The 24,411-nt window shown below is 42.5% G+C and overlaps 1 protein-coding gene across 1 annotated transcript in view; it reads right to left on the minus strand.

The window, feature by feature from the left end:
• LIPC (lipase C, hepatic type) overlaps positions 1 to 24,411 on the minus strand; it is a 305,016-nt gene that overhangs the window by 10,819 nt on the left and 269,786 nt on the right. Inside the window, exons 7-8 of the mRNA XM_069762120.1 lie at positions 22,804 to 23,037; positions 14,089 to 14,331 (exon numbers count right to left, since the gene is read on the minus strand). Coding sequence (XP_069618221.1) covers positions 14,089 to 14,331; positions 22,804 to 23,037 — 477 coding nt within the window. The remainder of the gene's footprint in view (positions 1 to 14,088; positions 14,332 to 22,803; positions 23,038 to 24,411) is intronic.

A 24,411-nucleotide genomic window follows, 5' to 3' on the forward strand; every position in this document is an offset into this window, starting at 1 on the left:
TGCAACACCAGAAAGCGAATAACCTCCTGATGTGCAGGAGCCATGCACATGGTCAGCTGGGTGCAGTACTGAGGCTTATTCTTGGCCAAAGGCGTAGCATCAATTCCTCTCAATGGAATAGGACACTGCAAGGGCTCCAAGAAAAATCCACAACGCCTAGCATACTCCAAGTCCATCAAATTCAGAGCAGCGCCTGAGTCCACAAATGCCATGACAGAATACGATGACAAAGAGCAGATCAAGGTAACAGACAGAAGAAATTTTGACTGTACCATACCAATGGTGGCAAACCTAGCGAACCGCTTAGTGTGCTTAGGACAATCAGAGATAGCATGAGTGGAATCACCACAGTAGAAACACAGCCCATTCAGACGTCTGTGTTCTTGCCGTTCAACTCTGGTCAAAGTCCTATCGCACTGCATAGGCTCAGGTTTAAGCTCAGGTAATACCGCCAAATGGTGCACAGATTTACGCTCGCGCAAGCGTCGACCGATCTGAATGGCCAAAGACATAGACTCATTCAGACCAGCAGGCATAGGAAATCCCACCATGACATCCTTAAGGGCTTCAGAGAGACCTTTTCTGAAAATAGCTGCGAGCGCACCTTCATTCCACTGAGTGAGTACGGACCACTTTCTAAATTTCTGACAATATACCTCTATTTCATCCTGACCCTGACACAGAGCCAGCAAATTCTTCTCTGCCTGATCCACAGAATTAGGCTCATCGTACAGCAATCCGAGCGCCAGGAAAAATGCATCGATATTACTTAAGGCAGGATCTCCTGACGCAAGAGAAAATGCCCAGTCCTGAGGGTCGCCACGCAAAAAAGAAATAACGATCCTAACCTGTTGAACTGGGTCACCAGAGGAGCGAGGTTTCAAAGCCAGAAATAGTTTACAATTATTTTTGAAACTCAGAAATTTAGTTCTATCTCCAAAAAACAAATCCGGAATAGGAATTCTCGGTTCTAACATAGAATTCTGAACCACAAAGTCTTGAATACTTTGTACTCTTGCCGTGAGCTGATCCACACATGAAGACAGACCTTTAATGTCCATTGCTACACCTGTGTCCTGAACCACCCAAATGTCTAGGGGAAAAAAAAGGCAAAACACAGTGCAAAGAAAAAAAAATGGTCTCAGAACTTCTTTTTTCCCTCTATTGAGAATCATTAGTACTTTGGGCCTCCAGTACTGTTATGAAAGGTAATTCAGTACCACAATGGACATAGAGGTCAGCGCACATACAGTGACCTGGCAATAACCCAAAAAACAAGAACGAGCTCTGAGACGTGGGAACTCTGTTGACCGCAATCCCTAATCCTCTCCAACCACACTAAAGGCAGCCGTGGATTGCGCCTAACGCTCCCTATGCAACTCGGCACGGCCTGAGAAACTAGCTAGCCTGAAGATAGAAAATAAGCCTACCTTGCCTCAGAGAAATACCCCAAAGGAAAAGACAGCCCCCACATATAATGACTGTGAGATAAGATGAAAAGACAAACGTAGAGATGAAATAGATTTAGCAAAGTGAGGCCCAACTTTCTGAACAGAGCGAGGATAGGAAAGGTAACTTTGCGGTCAACACAAAACCCTACAAAAACCACGCAAAGGGTGCAAAAAGACCCTCCGTACCGAACTAACGGCACTGAGGTACACCCTCTGCGTCCCAGAGCTTCCAGCAAGCAGAAAAAAACAAATTGACAAGCTGGACAGAAAAAAACAGCAAACAAATAGCAAAGAGGAACTTAGCTATGCAGAGCAGCAGGCCACAGGAACGATCCAGGAGGAAACAGGTCCAATACTAGAACATTGACTGGAGGCCAGGATCAAAGCACTAGGTGGAGTTAAATAGAGCAGCACCTAACGACCTCACCACATTACCTGAGGAAGAAAACTCAGAAGCCGCAGTACCACTTTCCTCCACCAACGGAAGCTCACAGAGAGAACCAGCCGAAGTACCACTTGTGACCACAGGAGGGAGCTCTGCCACAGAATTCACAACAGCCATTGTCTCCTGTCAGTGTGTCACTGATGGTCCTATAGAGCAGTGACATCACCTGATGTCACTGTTCTATAGGGGAGATCATCATGGGACACTCGTTATTAATTGGACTACAGCGGACAGGTAGTATACGGTTTATTATTTTACGTTTTTTGCAGGCGCTGAAGTATGGTAAGTATACTTTAGGACAAAGTCTCACTTTATGGCAATTGCTGCATGGGAAAATTTATCATACAGCAATACCAAAAGTGAGACTAGGGACTACTTTTTTTTTTTTACAGCGGCGGAGGAACACAGTGTGGAAGGATACCTTCCTCCGGTCATTGTGTTCCTGGAGCCCCTAGAGAGCGGTCGCATCAGCTGATGCTGACGTTCTCCACGGGAGATCATCGTGGGACACTCGTGGATTTCTGCAGACAGGGAGTATATTGTTTGTTTGTTATTTTCATATTTTTTTACAGATGACACTGGCTTTGGGGAACAAAGTGACAAGTAATGTTGAGTATGAACTCTATGTTTAATGTACTGTATATGTCTGTATGCATGTATTGTATGTAATGTATGAATGTACTGTATGTAGTATGTATGTAGCATGTATGTATGTATGTAGCATGTATGTAGCATATATGTAGTATGTATGTTTTTTTTTTTTCATTCAACACATTAGCCGGATGATGGGACTACTACTGTCCCATCATTGGCTAATGTGTCAATCACTGTCACTGTAGTAGGCATCGTCCGATGTGACTTGTAGTCCCATTGGACGATGCCTGCACACAGCCACAGAGCCCCGCCATGCCGCATAGAGCCCCACCATGCCGCACAGAGCCCCGCACGCCGCACAGAGCCCCGCACGCCGCACAGAGCCCAGCACGCCGCACAGAGCCCGGCAGCCCGCACAGAGCCCCGCCACGCCGCACAGAGCCCTGGCACGCATGCATAGAGCCCCGCACGCCGCACAAAGCCCCGGCACACCACACAGAGCCCCGGCAGGCCCACACAGAGCCCCGGCAGGCCCGCACAGAGCCCCGGCATGCTGCACAGAGCCCCACATGCCGTACAGAGCCACCGCGTGCCATAAAGAGTCTCGGCACGCCACACAGAGCCCCGGCACACACAAACAGAGCCCTGGCACACCACACAGAGCCCCAGCACACATGCACAGAGCCCCAGCAGGCCCACACTGAGCCCCGGCACACACGCACAGAGCCTCGGCACATACGTACAGAGCCCCGGCAGGCCCGCACAGAGCCCCAGCACACATGTACAGAGCCCTGGCACGCCGCACAGACCCCAGCAGGCACGCACAGACCCGCCCACGGTCACGCACAGACCTCGCCCGCACACACACGCAGTCTCCACCCATGCACCGCCCACACTCCATTATAGTGCATCATTGCACTATAGGAACTTCCGATTCCGGTATCCGATATCGCAAAAGTATCGGAACTCGGTATCGGAATTCCGATACAGTGAAGCTATCATAGTTCACTTATCAGAACAAATATTCATACAGTAACTCATACTGTAATGTAAGATAATGGGTGGACTAAGTAAAAGGCATAACTGCTAAAAAAAAAAATTAACACCCCTTTACTATGGCATACCACAAAAGCACTTACAGTGGTGCTTGAAAGTTTGTGAACAATTCAGCATTTTCCATATTTCTGCATATATTTGCACTAAAGCTACAACTTATCACAAAAGGGCTACAGTACATACGACCCAAATAAAATAAATGAGTTAAAAATATTAGACAGAGGAATTTTAAATAAGAAAAATCATCCAATATCACGTCTGTGAGTGGCAAAAGTATGTGAACCTTTAAGATTGGCAGTGTCAAGTAATTGATGAAATTAGAATCTGTTATTTTCAATCAATGGGTTGACAATCAGGCGTGAGTCAATTGTAGTCTGATCTTCTGAACACTTTTGTAGAAATGTTTAAGGGATCTAACAAATGAGACTTGTGAGGCCCTCAGAAGAAGAGTTCTTCATCTTGCTTGAAAAGGATACAAAACCATCCAAGAGTTTGAACTCCATGAATCCACAGTCAGATGGATTAAATAGAAATGGATTAGGTAAACACAGAAGACGATATCCAAGGTAAAAATAAAGGCTATTTACAAATATAGAAAAGTAAAAATTCAAATTGAATACCACGGAATCACCAATGTGCAAAGAGGTCAACCACTCAAATAAAGAACTAATCTATGCACCAAACTGGTTAGAAGGTCAGAGATCACCAATGCAGAAAATATAAGAAATAACACTTTATTTATAATTGGTTTGACAATAAAACAACGTACAGCGGCACTTAAAGGTATAGTTACTTTATTTTTGGGGGTGTATTTTATAGTGCCAGCACTCCACATTGTTTGGATTTTTATGCACTTGTCACTTTCTACTATTCATTGTATGCACTATTTTGCACTAGCACCTTATTGTTCATCTTTTAATTTGGCACATATCTGCTAATATAGCAAGATATAATTTGCTCTATTTATACTAGTGGAGATATAATTTGGTGCACACAGGCACATTTTTGCTATTTGATTTACTGATTTACACTGTTTTTTGTTTTTTTATTTGTTATATATTTCTTATCTTATTTTCATTTTTTGGTGCTTTTAATCCCCTAAAATATATACATATACTTGCCCTATTACCTTATCCGCTAAATGCAAATTGGTCATATATATATATATATATATATATATACACTTTTTAAACTATTTACTTTTTGCAATTTATACCTTGATACATGCACATTAATAGTACGTTGTTTTATTGTCAAACCAACTATAAATAAAGTGTTATTTCTTATATTTTCTGCCTTGGTGATTTCTGACCTTCTAAATAGTTTGGTGCATAGATAAGTTAAATACAAATGGAGCAAACACAAGAATAATACTCTCCCCGTGAGTGGTCAACCAACAAAGATCACTCCGTGTGGAAGGCGCATTGTAGACCATGAGGTAGCAAAGGAACCAGAAGTCACCCTCTGAACAACTAAATGCCTCTTACATCAGCTAAAGTTAATAAGTCTGCCATCAGAAGGACATTGTACAACAATAAAAAACCACGACTTTCCAAATAGAGCATTGCTTCCCACTTTGTTTCCTAAAAATCACCTGGAAAAGCCAGGAGACAACTGGAACAATGTTTTTGAGAACACTTGAGGTAAAAATAGAGCTTTATGGTTTAAATGAGAAGTGTTATGCTTGGTGTAAGAAAAACACTGCATTAGAATATAAAAACCTGACACCATTTGTGAAACACAATGGTGGTAGCATCATGGTGTGGTCCTGTTTGGCTGCATCTGAGCCAGAATAGCTTGCCATCATTGATGGAACAATGAATTCTAAATTATACCAGCCTATTCTGAAGGAAAATGATGGACCATACCACTGCTCGTGGCTAGGGGAGTAAGACAGTACAGCATGAAATCACAGCTGATTTTTCAAGGAGGTAAAGCCTGAGGGTAAGTTCACACAGGGTGTTTTTGCTGCTTTTTTATGCTAATTTTCAGCTGCTTTTTACAGTACCAGCAAAGCCTATGAGATTTCAGAAATCTCATGCACACAAATAGTTTTTTTGTGTGATCAGTATTTTGTGCCTTGCTGCGTTTTTTGGACAGAGCATGTCACTTCTTTGTGTTTTTTCAGCGTTTTTAACCCATTGACTTGAATGGGTGTTGAAAAAATGCAGCAAAAACGCAGGTGTCATTATTTGCTGTGTTTTTTCTGCTGAAAATTCAATTACATTAGCCTGGACAAAGAGAAAAAAAAAACGCACCAAAAATGCACCTAAGCCTGCGTTTTTGACGCAGCTTCTTTCCTGCCATCAAGAGGTTTTGCTGCAGAAAAAAAAGCAACAAAAATGCCCTGTGTGAGCTTACCCTTTTTCTGCTTTTTTTTATTAAAAAACAGACCTGGAAATGTTTGTCTCACAGAAAGAATCAGCTGTGATCCCCTGCTGTCCTGTCTGTATATTCTCTTTTGCTTCCTCCCCTGCCCAGAGGATATGGTATGATCAGACCATGTCCCTGTACGTTCAGACACGGCCATTACACAGTACACAGCAGGGACACATTTATAAGATTATCTCAGCGCGGGAACATTTTTTAAACCCATCCATTTGTGGAAATTATTATTATTATTTCAAGATCTAAAAAAATAAAATGCAGTTTGTGGGAAAACTCCTTTTAAAACTTTTTTTTTGTATGTAGAAATGATCCAAAATTCCTCCAAACTGATATGAAAAATCAATTACGGGACCTCAAATGTTTAGACGCAGTTATTGCTGCACAATGGAGGTCACACTAAAAGCAAAGCTTCACATGCATTTGCCATTCACAGATATGCAATTGGATAAGTTCCCTCATTTAAAAATTGATAAAGCCTAAGGTGTTTTACTCCTTTGTTTGATTTGGTTTATTTATCTACTTTAGGACTTTTCTGGAAAATTCAGAACGGTTCACAAACGTTCAGGCACCACTGTAAGTGTATACCACTTATGATGAAGAAGAAGCTAATATAGCCACACATAAGATATTGAGCCTTTTTTTATGAAAGTGGTCACACAGCAAATTAGTAGATGCCGAGTAGTAGTAGCAAGTAGTAGAGGCTTATAATGGTTGTGTTTCTAGATTAGACCTATAATATGATGTATATAACTGGTTGTCTTAACTTCTAATGTGGTCAAAGACTTTATTTTGTGATGTCCACATGTTGATGGTTTGTAAAAATGCATACATTTAATGTCTGGTTATATTGCAGTGCTAGTTCTATAAACAAATAGCTTTGTAATATGTATTTATATCTGGAAGAAACAATTGGTTCACCGCTATCCATGGTCCTGATGGAAGAAGAAGCTTCCATTGCTGCCTAGGATTGTCTGTATTCCCAATTTTAATTGATTAGGGTCTATGAGTGATACTGTTCTTGCGGAATACAATTTCTTGCAGGACTTGCAGGGAAACGTAGTTTAAGAACTGCAGTGTTCAAGTTTTTTTCATGATTAAAGTGCCGATGCGGACATTTATACTGGTGCTTTAGCATCTGGACCTAACACAATGTTTTATCAGGTATCATATCCTTGCCATTCAGAATCGGAATATAATATCACTGATACTGATGTGTCTCAAATACATCCATTTACATCCTTGATGAATTTTGGAGCATATGCCATTTGGATCCATGACTTGTTTATTTTTCCTTTTTAAGATTGTTGTGCAGTTTAATTTTTTGTGTTAACTTATTTTATTGATAACCCTTTATTGTCTATCTATATGACCCCCAGTGATTCTGATAGCAGGGCTTATATGTTAAAAATATACATTACGGTAAATGATAAGTGAATAACTGAATACTTTCCAAACAATTCCTCCCGTTTAGTGGGTTATCTTCAAAACAACAAGTTATCCCTATCACCTCCAAGTGGGGCTTTGGAATTCAGAGTGGAACTCTGCAGTCCTGTCCTAAATACAGAGGAAGTGCACATATTCTGCCTTCTACCCATTCGTTGCCAATGAAACGTCCAGAAACAGGCAAGCGCTACACTCGGCAGTCCCTTAGACAATTATTTGAGCAGAGGCCGAGCATGTGCACCTCTTCTCTATTTAGAATACTGCAGAGTCCCACTCTTGGGGTACCAAAGCCCTGATCTCAGAATTGCCGGGTGATAGGTAATAACTTGTTGTACTGAGATAAACTCTTTACGTCGCTTCGCCTGGAGGTATGGAAGCCTGTGAAAGCCAATGGGTCTAAGCATTTCAAAGAAGTTACATTTTCCTTTGTTAGGGCATAGTTCATAGAATATATATATTACCTTTTAAAGTGTTCCAGCCATCATGCCATTTTGAGATAGAAAATGTGTGGAAGGGAACACTATATTACCACATCCTAGATATTAGTGATGAGCGAATATAGTCGTTACTTGAGATTTTTCAAGCATGCTCGGGGGTCCTCCACTATGAAATGAATAAAGATTTGCAACTGAAATATTTCATTCAGTGATATCTAGTAGTGATGAGCGAATATACTCGTTACTCGAGATTTCTCGAGCATGCTCGGGGGTCCTCTGAGTATTATTTAGTGCTCGGAGATGTTGTTTTTCTTGCCGTAGCTGAATGATTTACATCTGTTAGCCAGCATAAGTACATGTGGGGTTTGCCTGGTTGCTAGGGAATCCCCACATGTACTTATGCTGGCTAACAGATGTAAATCATTCAGCTGCGGCAAGAAAAACTAAATCTCCGAGCACTAAAAAATACTCGGAGGACCCCCGAGCATGCTCGAGAAATCTCGAGTAACGAGTATATTCGCTCATCACTACTAGATATCACTGAATGAAATATTTCAGTTGCAAATCTTTATTCATTTCATAGTGGAATGTATTCAGAACAATAAAACAAAGATCAATGTAAATCAAAATGAATATCCCATTGCGGTCTGGATTTGGAATGATACTCAAAATCAAAGTGGAAAATCAAATTACAGGCTGATCCAACTTCAGTGGATATGCGTCAAGACAAGGAAAAGATGTTGATTTGTGTGTGTGTGCCTGTATGAGCTCCCTACAATGCCTGGGCATGCTCCTGATGAGGCTGCAGATGGTCTCTTGAGGGATCTCCTCCCAAACCTGGACTAAAACATCCGCCAACTCCTGGACAGTCTGTGGTGTAACATGACGTTGGTGGATGGTGCGAGAAATGATGTCCCAGATGTGTTCAATCGGATTCAGGTCTCGGGAACAAGCGGGGCCGTCCATAGCTTCAATGCCTTCATCTTACAGGAACTGCTGACACATTTCAGCCACATGAGGTCTAGCATTGTCCTGCATTAGGAGAAACCCAGGGCCAACCGCACCAGCATATGGTCTCACAAGGGGTCTGAGGATCTCATCTCAGTACCTAATGGCAGTCAGGCTACCTCTGGCGAGCACATGGAGGGTTGTGCGGCCCTCCAAAGAAATGCCACTCCACACTATTACTGACCCACTGCCAATCCGATCATGCTGAAGGTTGTTGCAGGCAGCAGATCGCTCTCCACTGCATCTCCAGACTGTCACGTCTGTCACATGTGCTCAGTGTGAACCTGCTTTCATCCGTGAAGAGCACAGGGTGCCAGTCGCGAATTTGCCAATCCTGGTGTTCTGTGGCAAATGCCAAGCATCCTGCACGGTGTTGGGCTGTGAGCACAACCCCCATCTGTGGACGTCGGGCACTCAGACCATCCTCATGGAGTCGGTGTCTGTCCGTTTGTGCAGACACATGCACATTTGTGGTCTGCTGGAGGTCATTTTGCAGGGCTCCTCCTGTTCCTCCTTGCACAAAGGCTGATGTAGCGGTCCTGCTGCTGGGTTATTGCCCTCCTTCCAACAAGACAATGACCCTCAGCACACAGCTAAAATAACAAAGGAGTGGCTTCAGAACAACTCTGTGACCATTCTTGACTAGCCCAGCCAGAGGCCTTACCTAAACCTAATTGAGCATCTCTGGAGAGACATGAAAATGCCTGTCCACCAACATTCACCATCCAACCTGATGGAACTGGAGAAGATCTACAAAGAAGAATGGCAGAGGATCCTGAAATCCAGATGTGAAAAACTTGTTGCATTATTCCCAAGGAGACTCATGGCTGGTCTAGCTCAAAGGGTGCTTCTACTCAATATGGAGCAAAGGGTTTGAATAATTATGACCATGTGATATTTCAGTTTTTTTTTAAAATAAATTTGCAAAAATTTCTGTAGGATTCAGGATGTCAGTTTTTAATCGCATGAGGTCATAGACCTAATGGAGAAGAATGAACTGGGCAGAAAGGCAAAATGAGCAATTGTAAGTACACAGTGCTATAGTGGGTGCAGAAAGTATTCAGACCCCTTTAAATTTTTCACCTTTTGTTTCATTGCAGCCATTTGGTAAATTAAAAAAAGTTCATTTTGTTTTCACATTAATGTACACTCTGCATCTCATTTTGACTGAAAAAACAGAAATGTAGTAATTTTTGCAAATTTATTAAAAAAGAAAAACTGAAATATCACATGGTCATAATTATTAAGACCCTTTGCTCAGTATTGAGTAAAAACACCCTTTTGAGCTAGTACAGCCATGAGTCTTCTTGGGAATGATGCAAAAAGTTTTTCACACCTGGATTTGGGGATCATCTGCCATTCTTCCTTGCAGATCCTCTCCAGTTCCATCAGGTTGGATGGTGAACGTTGGTGACCAGCCATTTTAACAACACGTCGAATTATCCACCACCCTCGGATCCTTCAGATGGAACTTGAAAACCCATCTCTTCAGGAAAGCCTACAGCCTGCAATAACCATTCTACCGCCTCACCAACCACCCAAGCTGCCACCTCACCAACCACCCGAGCTGCCGCCTCACCAATCACCCGAGCTGCCGCGTCACCACCGTCAGAGCTGCCACCTCACCAACCACCCGAGCTGCCACCTCACCAACCACCCGAGCTGCCGCCTCACCACCACCAGTGCTGCAGCACCCTGACTTCCTGTCTCTTCCCCATTATCCCACAGAATGTAAGTCCTCAAGGACAGGGTCCTCTCCGTACCAGTCTGTCATTGTAAATTTGCTTACTGTTAACGATATCTATGACCCTGTATGTAACCCCTTTTCTCATGTACAGCACCATGGAATTAATAGTGCTATATAAATAAATAATAATAATAATGTCTCTCCAGAGATGCTCAATTGGATATAGGTCAGGGCTCTGGCTGGGCCTGTCAAGAATAGTCACAGAGTTGTTCTGAAGCCACTTCTTTGTTATTTTAGGCTAGTTTCACATTTGTGCAGCGTATCATCCACAACCACATGCAAAAACGCATGCTAGTGCAGCGTTTTTTATCCGCATCAGCTTACACATGATGGCAAAAAACGCAGCGTTTGCATGCATTTTTGCTTGCGTTTGCGCTTTTTATGTGCATGCGTTCGATATTTTCAGGAGGGTGTATCTCAATGGGTGTGTCTCAAAACAGTTCCTGGACATGCGCAGTCCGAAGTACGCAAGCGCATCGAACGCATGCGTACACATGTCCTTGTGTACGCATGTGTTCCCATAGACAGTAATGGATTTTTTTAACGCACTCATACGCATGCACATGCGTGCGCATATTTGACTTGTTTTTGATGCTTCAAAAAATGCTACATGTTGCGTTTGCCGTGCCCCGCCGCACACCGTGAAAAACTGCATGCGTACGCAAAAGCAAATGTGAAACCAGCCTTAACTGTGTGCTTAGGGTCATTGTCTTGTTGGAAGGTGAACCATCGGCCAAGTCTGAGGTCCAAAGCTCTCTGGAAGAGGTTTTCATCCAGGATATCTTTGTACTTGGCCGCATTCATGTTTCCTTCAATGGCAACCTGTCGTCTTATCTCTGCAGCTGAAAAACACCCCCATGTTTCACTGTTTGGATTATATTGGGCATGTGATGAGCAGTGACTGGTTTTCTCCACACATACCGCTTAGAATTATCACCAAAAAGATCTAACTTCGTCTCATCAGCCTAGAGAATCTTATTTCTCATAGTCTGGGAGTCCTTCATGTGTTTTTTTTAGCAAACTCTATGCGGGCTTTCATATGTCTTGCACTGATGAGAGGCTTCCATTGGGCCACTCTGCCATAAAGGCCCGACTGGTGGAGGGCTGCAGTGATAGTTGACTTTGTGGAACTTTCTCCCATCTCCCTACTGAATCTCTGGTGCTCAGCCACAGTGATCTTGGGGTTCTTCTTTACCTCTCTTACCAAGGCTCTTCTCCCACGATTGCTCAGTTTGGCTGGACTGCCAGGTTGCCACAATTCTATTCTATTTCTGAGCTCCTTGGCCAGTTCCTTTGACCTCATGATTCTCATTTGGTCTGACATGCACTGTGAGGTCTTATATAGACAGGTGTGTGCCTTTCCAAATCAAGTCCTAACAGTTTAATTAAACACAGCCAGAGTCCAATGAAGGAGTAGAACCATCTCAAGTAGGATCACAAGGAAATGGACAGCATGTGACTTAAATATGAGTGTCTGAGCAAAGGGTCTGAATACTTATGACCATGTGATATTTCAGTTTTTCTTTTTTGTTACATTTGCAAAAATTTCTACATTTCTGTCTTTTTTTCAGTCAAGATGGGGGGCAGAGTGGACATTAATGTGAAAAAAATGAACTTTTTTGAATTTACCATTTCGCTGCAATGAAACAAAGAGTGAAAAATGTTAAAAGATCTGAATATTTTCCGTACCCATTGTACACCATGCTATCCTGGGACTACACCAATGTTACATCGGATCTACCTATGTCTACCACAAAACATGCAATATAGCAACGTTCTTTCATGCACATATGCGGGAAAAGGCCATAGAGCGCCAATGACCCGTAGATAAAGCCGGCGCATGCGCACTGCAGTGCATCCACAAGAAGCGGAGAAGCAGGATGGCGATCAAAAGAAGAGAGGAGGCGCCGGATCAAGACCAGAGATGCCCATTGGACTGGAATTCGCTGTCTGTGAGTATAACAAAAGTTTTTTTTTGTGCTTTGCAGATTGGATTGGGGACATACAGTATATACGGCATTCTAGAAGGCTGTAACAGAAGGCTGAAAGACGCTGGCCGTATTTTATATGGGGAAAGCCTGGTGTCAGGTTCCCTTTAAAACATGAAAATCGGTGAATCCAGAAATACTTGGTGCAGTCATGAAAGCCATAAATTGCTTTGATGAAACTGGCTTTGATGAGGGCTATCCTAGGAAAGGAAGACCAAAAATTACTGCTGCTACAGAGAATTAGTTTATCAGCGTTACCAGCCTTAGAAACTGTAAGCTGACAGGCGCATCCCAACTGACCAGAGGAGACTGCAAGAAGCAGGTCTTTATGATCAAATTGCTGCAACAAAGCGAGACTTATTTTAGCCATGCCACACAAGAACGAGACATTAGATCTGTAGCAATCAGTGCTATGGAGTGATAAGTCAAAATTTTAGAACATAGTTACTATTCACCAGGGCTATGCTACCAAAAAGGGGAGGAATTCTGCATCAAATGACATGGCCTCAACAATTATCTGATTTCAACCCAATCAAGATTGTTTGGGATGAATTGGACTTCAGAGTGAAGTCAAAGTGCTCAGCACTTCTGGAAAAGATTGTTGGAAAGCCAGTTCAGATGACTATCTGATGAAGCTGTTTTAGAGATTGCCAATGGTGTGTTAAGCTGTTATCAATATAAAAATGGGTACTTTGAGAAACCTATGGTTTATCACATATTCTGGTTAGTTTACCAAGTTTTCCTTTTCTTCTTGTTTCCATGTGTCCCTTTGTGGTTTTGTAATCGGAATCTACAATGCGCACATTACAATAAGAACAAGGAAAACAAGTGCAGGAACAACTGTATCCAAACTTTTGATGAGTACTATATTTAAATGGTAAATGGCAAAAATCTATGATACAAGGTTTAACTCTTATGCTATATGTATTTGAGCTCTAGTCAGAGATCACTCGGGTGAGAGTTACTTTGTGACCAAGTCAAATGGCACATTCAATTACTCCAATTCCTATCTAGAATCCACATCTTGATGAATTCTGCCTCACTGTATTGGCTGCCGGTATGATAATCTGAAATACATTTACTGAAGCATATGGTGAAATTCTCTTTGAATATTAACATTTCAGCCAATAATTTGTTTTCGGAGACAGCTGGCACACTACCACCCTTGTCTTGTACATGTGAAATATTATCTGTGACATTTACAAGAAGATACAAAATATGATGCATAAAGGCAGCTGTTTTTGATGTCCAGAAAAACTGTATTTTCGGGCAGCAAATAACAAGTTCAAGTCTCGCTATCATCATTTTTTAAAGGTTATTTATGGAGCAGTTTGTAACATTCTTTCAGAATTCTTCCTCTTGAGCATGCATAGTCTGTCAGCAGACAGCTTAAATCTGTCAGTGAATGAGGCCACATATGTATCTAACCATAACGTGTCATAAAAATGCAAAGGCTCAGGCAGAGCGAGTTGTATCTTCATGTAACATGTAGAATGTGATCGAGTAATACAACACATGCTCCATCACTTACCTTTGAATGGCATGTTTAAACGTGTCTTGAGAAAGAGTCTCTGTCCAGGTTGCATTCCTTCTTTGTTGATATTGTACCCCAAAACAATGCATCCACTTTTTGGACATTTCAGGCACATCCCTTTCTCAAAGCTTCTAATGTCTTTACATTCATAGCCAATGATGTGTTCATCTTCATTTAGTATGGAATCAATAAAAAGGTGAACTGACCTCTCATGAGAACATTTTACAGACTGTGTAAACCCTTAGGATAAAAATACAACATTAATAGTAAAGTGGTCCTACTAAAAGCATGAAACCTATGAATTGCTATTTTAGAGGAAGACTTCTAAATCTCAATACACAATCTGCATCTGGGCAACTACCATGTAAAATGCTGGAGTCTTCTCATATGGCTGAGAAGCTAGTAGACCCCCTCAGACAGCAGAGTCGGATGACCATGCTACCTCTACATCTCACAATATTTCATATATGAAAAGTTGACACCCAAGAATTACAGACCTCTGATTTATTAGTTTGAAATGTTTGAAAAACAAACAACAAATCCTTTTTAGTTTATGTCAAGTCGTGTCCTGTTTGCTAAGTAGCATTGTCAAGAGACCCACACATTCAAAGAAAAAAAGAAAATGCTCTCTTCTAGATGAAATGTGATATTCACTTTTTTAAATGTTTTACCACGGTAAGGAAACCTAATCTGTGTATTAGTTACTCACATACTGTTCAGGCAAATGTTTAGAGACCTGAACATCTGGCTAAGGGTTAGGAAAAGCTCTCTTGAAGACCAAGGCATAAGAATCTTGAAATACAACACAATTTGGATGGGATACAACTATAATTATTTTCTTATTCCTTTGCAGATTTACCAAAGATTTACCTGACTTCTCATCCTCTCTACATGTCTACAGTTCTCTGGAAACTGATCACCGTATCTGAGCTGTAGCCCCCAGCTCTTGTTGGTCTGTCTCTGCTTTATATCTCATTTTTGTTGAGTAGTTTAAGTATACAGTTAGGTCCATATATATTTGGACAGAGACAACATTTTTATAATTTTGGTTATAGACATTACCACAATGAATTTTAAACAAAACAATTCAGATGCAGTTGAAGTTCAGACTTTCAGCTTTCATTTGAGGGTATCCACATTAAAATTGGATGAAGGGTTTAGGAGTTTCAGTTCCTTAACATGTGCCACCCTGTTTTTAAAGGGACCAAAAGAAATTGGACAATTGACTCCAATGCTATTTCATGGACAGGTGTGGGCAATCCCTTCATTATGTAATTCTCAATTAAGCAGATAAAAGGCCTGGAGGTGATTTTAGGTGTGGTGCTTGCATTTGGAAGGTTTTTGCTGTTTAGTAAACATGCGGTCAAAGGAGCTCTCCATGCAGGTGAAACAAGCCATCCTTAAGCTGCGAAAACAGAAAAAACCCATCCGAGAAATTGCTACAATATTAGGAATGGCAAAATCTACAGTTTGGTACATCCTGAGAAAGAAAGAAAGCACTCGTGAACTCATCAATGCAAAAAGACCTGGGTGCCCACAGAAGACAACAGTGGTGGATGATCGCAGAATAATCTCCATGGTGAAGAGAAACCCCTTCACAACAGCCAGCCAAGTGAACAACACTCTCCAGAAGGTCGGCGTATCAATATACAAATCTCCCATAAAGAGAAGACTGCATGAAAGTAAATACAGAGGGTTCACTGCACGGTGCAAGCCACTGATAAGCATCAAGAATAAAAAGGCTAGACTGGACTTTGCTGAAAAACATCTAAAAAGGCCAGCACAGTTCTGGAATACTCAACCTCTACCAGAATGATGGAAAGCGAAAAGTATGGCGAAGGCGTGGTACAGCTCATAATCCAAAGCATACCCACATCATCTGTAAAACACGGCGGAGGCAGTATGATGGCTTGGGCATGCATGGCTGCCAGTGGCACTGGGTCACTAGTGTTTATTGATGATGTGACACAGGACAGAAGCAGCTGAATGAATTCTGAGGCATTCAGAGACATACTGTGTGCTCAGATCCAGCCAAATGCATCCAAACTGATTGGTCGTTGTTTCATACGACAGATGGAAAATGACCCAAAACATAAAGCCAAAGCAACCCAGGCGTTTATTAAAGCAAAGAAGTGGAATATTCTTGAATGGCCAAGTCAGTCACCTGATCTCAACCCAACTGAGCATGCATTTCACTTGTTAAAGACTAAACTTCAGACAGAAAGGCCCACAAACAAACAACAACTGAAAACCACCACAGTGAAGGCCTGGCAGAGCATCAAATAGGAGGACACACAGCGTCTGGTGATGTCCATGAGTTCAAGACTTCAGGCAGTCATTGCCAACAAAGGGTTTTCAACCAAGTACTAAAAATGAACATTTTATTTAAAATTATTGAATCTGTCCAATTACTTTTGGTACCTTTAAAAACAGGGTGGCACTGTTATGATCTGGTGGTTTAGGAACAACGTGAGACAAGCTCTGAAGGAGGTGGTATCTGTACTGACCGCAAACCCTGAACCTAGCAGCGCAACTAAAAATAGCCGTGGGGGGTACCTGACGCTCCCTAGACCCCTCGGCACAGCCTAAGATCTAACTTCCCCTAAAGATGGAAACTGGAAACCTATCTTGCCTCAGAGAAAATCCCCAAAGGAAAGATAGCCCCCCACAAATATTGACGGTGAGAGGAGGGGAAAATAACATACGCAGAAATGAAATCAGATTTTAGCATAGGAGGCCAGTCTAGCTTGATAGATAGGACAGGAAAGGATACTGTGCGGTCAGTATAAAAACTACAAAACAATCCACACAGAGTTTACAAAATCTCCACACCTGACTAAAGGTGTGGAGGGTAAATCTGCTTCCCAGAGCTACCAGCTAACAGAAATAATCCATACTGACAAGCTGGACAAATATAGACTGCACAGAACAATAAGTCCACAACATGTGGACTGAAATGAGCAAAGCCAGAACTTATCTTTGCAGAACTGGTCAGGAAACCAGGAGAATCCAAGCAGAGATGTGAATCCAGCCAGGAAACATTGACAGGTGGCACAGGCTGAAGAAAGAGCCAGACTTAAATAGCGGAGCAGAAGAGACGATAAGTGGAGGCAGCTGATGACAGCTAACTCCAAGGAGCAGCCATACCACTAGAAACCACAAAAGGGAGCCGAAGAGCAGAACTCACAAAAGTGCCACTCACAACCACCGGAGGGAGCCCAAGAGCGGAATTCACAACAGTACCCCCCCTTGAGGAGGGGTCACCGAACCCTCACCAGAGCCCCCAGGCCGATCAGGACGAGCCAAGTGAAAAGCACGAACCAAATTGGCAGCATGGACATCAGAGGCAACAACCCAAGAATTATCCTCCTGGCCATAACCCTTCCACTTGACAAGATACTGAAGCCTCCGCCTCGAAAAACCAGAATCCAAAATCTTCTCAACCTCATATTCCAACTCTCCCTCAACCAACACCGGGGCAGGAGGGTCAACCGAGGGAACAACGGGCACCACATATCTCCGCAACAAAGATCTATGGAAAACATCATGAATGGCAAAAGAGGCAGGAAGAGCCAAATGAAAAGACACCAGATTAATAATTTCAGAAATTTTACAAGGACCAATAAACCGAGGCTTAAACTTAGTAGAAGAAACCTTCATAGGAACATGATGAGAAGACAACCAAACCAAATCCCCCACACGAAGCCGGGGACCAACACGCCGACGGTGGTTAGCAAAACGTTGAGCCCTTTCCTGAGACAACGTCAAATTGTCCACCACATGAGTCCAAATCTGCTGCAGCCTGTCCACCACAGAATTAACACCAGGACAATCAGAAGGCTCAACCTGCCCAGAAGAAAAACGAGGATGAAAACCAAAATTACAAAAGAAAGGTGAAACCAAAGTAGCCGAACTAGCCCGATTATTAAGGGCAAACTCGGCCAATGGCAAGAAGGACACCCAATCATCCTGATCAGCAGACACAAAGCATCTCAAATAGGTCTCCAAGGTCTGATTAGTTCGCTCAGTTTGGCCATTAGTCTGAGGATGAAACGCCGAAGAAAAAGATAAATCAATGCCCATCCTAGCACAAAAGGCCCGCCAAAATCTAGAGACAAACTGAGAACCTCTGTCAGACACAATATTCTCCGGAATGCCATGCAAACAAACCACATGCTGAAAAAACAATGGAACCAGATCTGAGGAGGAAGGCAACTTGGGCAAAGGTACCAGATGGACCATTTTAGAGAACCGGTCACAAACAAACAGGAAGATCCGAAATAAAATCCATGGAAATATGCGTCCAGGGCCTCTCAGGGACCGGCAAAGGCAAAAGCAACCCACTAGCGCGGGAACAGCAAGGCTTGGCCCGGGTGCAAGTCCCACAGGACTGCACAAAAGCACGCACATCGCGAGACAAGGAAGGCCACCAAAAGGACCTAGCAACCAAATATCTGGTACCAAAAATCCCAGGATGACCAGCCAACACTGAACAACCTCAGAAATTACCTTACTTGTCCATCTATCAGGAACAAACAGCTTCCCCACTGGACAGCGGTCAGGCCTATCAGCCTGAAATTCCTGAAGCACCCGTCACAAATCAGGGGAGATAGCAGAAAGAATCACCCCCTCCTTAAGAATGCCAACCGGCTCCAGGACTCCAGGAGAATCAGGTGAAAAACTCCTAGAGAGGGCATCAGCCTTAACATTCTTAGATCCCGGAAGATGCGAGACCACAAAATCAAAACGGGAGAAAAACAGGGACCATCGAGCCTGTCTAGGATTCAGCCGCTTGGCCGACTCGAGGTAAATCAGATTCTTATGATCGGTCAGGACCACAACACGGTGTTTAGCTTCCTCAAGCCAATGTCGCCACTCCTCAAACGCCCACTTCATAGCCAACAACTCCCGATTGCCGACATCATAATTGCGTTCCGCAGGCGAAAACTTTCTGGAAAAAAAAGCACACGGTTTCATCAAAGAACCATCAGACTCCCTCTGAGACAAAACGGCCCCTGCCCCAATCTCAGAAGCGTCGACCTCAACCTGAAAAGGAAGAGAAACATCCGGTTGACGCAACACAGGGGCAGAAGTAAATCGGCGTTTAAGCTCCTGAAAGGCCTCAACAGCCTCAGAGGACCAATTCGTAACATCAGCGCCTTTCTTCGTCAAATCAGTAAGGGGCTTAACCACACTGGAAAAGTTGGCAATGAAACGGCGATAGAAATTAGCAAAGCCCAAAAATTTTTGAAGACCCTTCACAGATGTGGGTTGGATCCAGTCATGAATAGCTTGGACCTTAACAGGATCCATTTCTATAGACGAGGGAGAAAAAATAAAACCCAAAAAAGAGACCTTCTGAACACCGAATAGGCACTTAGACCCCTTCACAAATAAAGCATTATCACGAAGGATCTGGAGCACCATCCAGACCTGCTTCACATGAGACTCCCAATCATTGGAAAAAATCAAAATATCATCCAAATATACGACCATGAATTTATCAAGATAATTGCGGAAAATATCATGCATGAAAGACTGGAACACAGGTGGAGCATTAGAGAGCCCAAATAGCATCACAAGGTATTTAAAATGGCCTTCGGGCGTATTAAATGCAGTTTTCCATTCGTCACCCTGTTTAATACGAACAAGATTATATGCCCCTCGGAGGTCAATCTTAGTAAACCAACTAGCCCCCTTAATCTGAGCAAACAAATCAGTAAGCAAAGGCAAGGGGTATTGGAATTTGACTGTGATCTTATTAAGAAGACGATAATCAATACAGGGTCTCAAGGCAAGGAGCCATCCTTCTTAGCAACAAAAAAGAAACCCGCTCCCAATGGTGACGAAGAGGGCCGAATATGCCCTTTCTCCAAAGATTCCTTAACATAGCTCCGCATGGCGGCATGCTCTGGCACAGACAGATTGAAAAGTCGGCCCTTAGGGAACTTACAACCAAGAGTCAAGTTAATAGCACAATCACAGTCCCTATGTGGAGGAAGGGAACTGGACTTGGGCTCATCAAATACATCCTGGAAATCCGACAAAAACTCAGGGATCTCAGAAGAGGGGGAAGAGGAAATTGACATCAAAGGAACGTCACTATGAACTCCTCGACAACCCCAACTAGTCACCGACATAGTTTTCCAATCCAGCACCGGATTATGTTCCTGTAACCATGGAAATCCCAGTACAACAACATCATGCAGGTTATGCAACACCAGAAAACGGCAATCTTCCTGATGTGCAGGAGCCATGTACATAGTCATCTGTGTCCAGTACTGAGGTTTATCTTTGGCCAAGGGTGTAGCATCAATGCCCCTCAAAGGAATAGGGCTCTGCAAAGGCTGCAAGGAAAAACCACAGCGCCTGGCGAATTCTAAGTCCATTAAGTTCAGGGCAGCGCCTGAATCCACAAATGCCATGACAGAAAAGGACGACAATGAGCAAATCAGGATCACAGATAAGAGAAATTTAGGCTGTATAGTACTAATGGTAACAGACCTAGCGACTCTCTTAGTACACTTAGGGCAATCAGAGATAACATGAGCCGAATCACCACAGTAAAAACACAGCCTATTCTGACGTCTGATTTCCTGCCGTTCTATTCTAGTCAAAATCCTATCACATTGCATAGGTTCAGGACTATGCTCAGAGGATACTGCCATATGGTGCACAGCTTTGCGCTCGCGCAGACGCCGATCAATCTGAATGGCTAGAGACATAGATTCGCTCAAATCGGCAGGCGTAGGAAAGCCCACCATAACATCTTTAAGGGTTTCAGAAAGACCTTTTTCTGAAAAATAGCAGCAAGAGCCTCTTCATTCCATTTAGTGAGCACAGACCATTTTCTAAATTTCTGGCAGTATAACTCTGCCGCTTCCTGACCTTGACACAAGGCCAACAGGGTTTTTTCTGCATGATCCACAGAATTAGGTTCGCCATACAATAATCCGAGTGCTTGAAAAAATGCATCTACATTCAATAATGCCGGATCCCCTGTTTCAAGAGAAAAAGCCCAGTCTTGAGGGTCACCACGCAGCAAGGATATGATGATTTTCACCTGCTGAATGGGATCACCAGAAGAACGGGGTTTCAAAGCAAAAAACAATTTGCAGTTATTTTTAAAGTTCAAAAACTTGGATCTGTCCCCAAAAAACAAATCAGGAGTAGGAATTCTGGGCTCTAAAGCCGGAGTCTGGACAACATAGTCCTGGATACTCTGTACTCTTGCAGCAAGTGGATCCACACGAGAAAACAAACCCTGAACATCCATGCCAAAACATATATCCTGAACCACCCAGATATCAAGAGGAAAAAAAAAGACAAACCAAAGCACAGAAAAAAAAATGGTTCAGAACTTTCTTTTCCTTCTTTTGAGATGCATTTAATTCATTTTTGGCCACTTGTACTGTTATGATCTGGTGGTTTAGGAACAACATGAGACAAGCTCTGAAGGAGGTGGTATCTGTACTGACCGCAAACCCTGAACCTAGCAGCGCAACTAAAAATAGCCGTGGGGGGTACCTGACGCTCCCTAGACCCCTCGGCACAGCCTAAGATCTAACTTCCCCTAAAGATGGAAACTGGAAACCTATCTTGCCTCAGAGAAAATCCCCAAAGGAAAAATAGCCCCCCACAAATATTGACGGTGAGAGGAGGGGAAAATAACATACGCAGAAATGAAATCAGATTTTAGCATAGGAGGCCAGTCTAGCTTGATAGGACAGGAAAGGATACTGTGCGGTCAGTATAAAAACTACAAAACAATCCACACAGAGTTTACAAAATCTCCACACCTGACTAAAGGTGTGGAGGGTAAATCTGCTTCCCAGAGCTACCAGCTAACAGAAATAATCCATACTGACAAGCTGGACAAATATAGACTGCACAGAACAATAAGTCCACAACATGTGGACTGAAATGAGCAAAGCCAGAACTTATCTTTGCAGAACTGGTCAGGAAACCAGGAGAATCCAAGCAGAGATGTGAATCCAGCCAGGAAACATTGACAAGTGGCACAGGCTGAAGAAAGAGCCAGACTTAAATAGCGGAGCAGAAGAGACGATAAGTGGAGGCAGCTGATGACAGCTAACTCCAAGGAGCAGCCATACCACTAGAAACCACAAGAGGGAGCCCAAGAGCAGAACTCACAAAAGTGCCACTCACAACCACCGGAGGGAGCCCAAGAGCGGAATTCACAACAGGCACATGTTAAGGAGCTGAAACTCCTAAACCCTTCATCCAATTTTAATGTGGATACCCTCAAATGAAAGCTGAAAGTCTGAACTTCAACTGCATCTGAATTGTTTTGTTTAAAATTCATTGTGGTAATGTCTATAACCAAAATTATAAAAATGTTGTCTCTGTCCAAATATATATGGACCTAACTGTATATCCCTGCGTTGTCACTTGTTACTCAATCTGTTAAATTAACTGATGTTCATTACAGGGAAGTAGTGATTAATTGCAGGGGGCATCTGTCGCATGGAGAAAATCTACTGTACTTTTTAACAATTGCAGTTTCTTCACGAATGCACTAGTGAAGCATTAATTGAATTTGCTTATGTTTTTTGTTTATTTAATGGTTGCTGCATGAAACGCAAAAAGTAAATTAAATAGAACTCCAAATTGTGCTGCATTCCAATTTGCTAAAGTTATCTTCATTGCATGTTTTTACTTTAGTGCTTCGTATAGTTATTGACTTCTTACCAAAAATTCCCTGTTCTGCTATATGTCTGTACAAGTCTCGAAAATGGCAGCCAGGCTGAATGTCTCCTCCATTGGGATAAAAATCAAAGTGACCAACTCTCTCATTAATCCCAATACTTAATCCGATATGTTGTTGTGTGTTCGTATGAATGGAGTCAACGAAACTGGCATCATCTGGAGACAGGCGATCTATTGATGACATTCCTTCAAATAAAGGACCAGCAGGGTCAAGACCTATAAAAAAAACATACATTTAAGGGTTATATTGGACAAAGCAGCTTGGTATTCTTTATTTTATCTGATGCATAGCATAGCCCCATAAGTGCTACCACAGATAACTCAATAATAGCCCCAGCTATTCACGTTTGGTTAAATACACCTAAACATAAGGATATCCTGATATCACTAGAATTTATTTTCTAGCATTTGAGATAGGACCACCTGACTAATAGATTTAGATAATTTTCTACATTTTACCTTTCTTTATTTTGTATATTAGGTCTAAAATCAAATTTACATGGCCTGCTGTGAGGCCATAGAACACAGCCCCAGCTCTGGTTGATCTTGCCTCTCTTCCACATAAGAATTGTGACCCTCTGCAGGATTCCTCATTTCTAAAGGAACCACAACTTTACAGAAGTGAGGATCCAAGACCTGCCTATCTTACTCCTGATAATGAAATGAGCAGGACAATTGTTTGACTCTTAAGGTACCTTCACACTCAGTAACTTTACAACGAGAACGACAACGATCCGTGACGTTGCAGCGTCCTGGATAGCAATCTCGTTGTGTTTGACACGCAGCAGCGATCTGGATCCCGCTGTACCATCGCTGGTCGGAGCTAGAAGTCCAGAACTTTATTTGGTCGTCAGGACGGCGTGTATCGTCGTGTTTGACAGCAAAAGCAACGATGCCAGCAATGTTTTACATGGAGCTAACAACCAGCTACAACGATAAGTGAGTCGCTGTTACGTCACTGGATCACTCCTGCATCGTTCTGGAGTTGATGTGTTCAACGTCTCTACAGCGACCTAAACAGCGACGCTGCAGCGATCGGCTCGTTGTCTATATCGCTGCAGCGTTGCTGAGTGTGACGGTGCCTTAAGTCCCATTTTAGAAGCTATTGGTGATAAAATAGCAACAGGAGGGTACATTTAGTTTTTTTGCCAACTTTTCTATATGTTTCTAGTTAAGATTGGTTTAAGATTGCATTTATCTTACTGACAAGTGAGAAACTGACTGGTCAGTAAATTTAATCGTACGATGCAACGGTTATTACAGTGACAAATACTTTGTGTGTCTAGATTGACCGGCTATTCTTATTTACTGAATTTATAAATGAATACATAAAAAATGAACATCTGATGAGCAGTTAACTCAGTGCTATTCTATGTCACTATTGCACTAAAGGAACAGTAGCATCAACCCCCCACTAATCCTGTAATATTATGGTACAAATTACTAATCAGCAGTATTGTAATTCTGCATTGCTAATTAGTAAAGGGATTAGAGATATTCTTAGATATTTTCCGAACTTTTCTTATTAATGATTGTGCGGGATTAGTACCGTGAAGCTACTGCTAATCTCTGTAAATATAGAGTTAACAA

The sequence above is a fragment of the Ranitomeya imitator genome, chromosome 4, assembly GCF_032444005.1.
Source record: "Ranitomeya imitator isolate aRanImi1 chromosome 4, aRanImi1.pri, whole genome shotgun sequence".
In the NCBI taxonomy this organism is placed as follows: domain Eukaryota; kingdom Metazoa; phylum Chordata; class Amphibia; order Anura; family Dendrobatidae; genus Ranitomeya; species Ranitomeya imitator.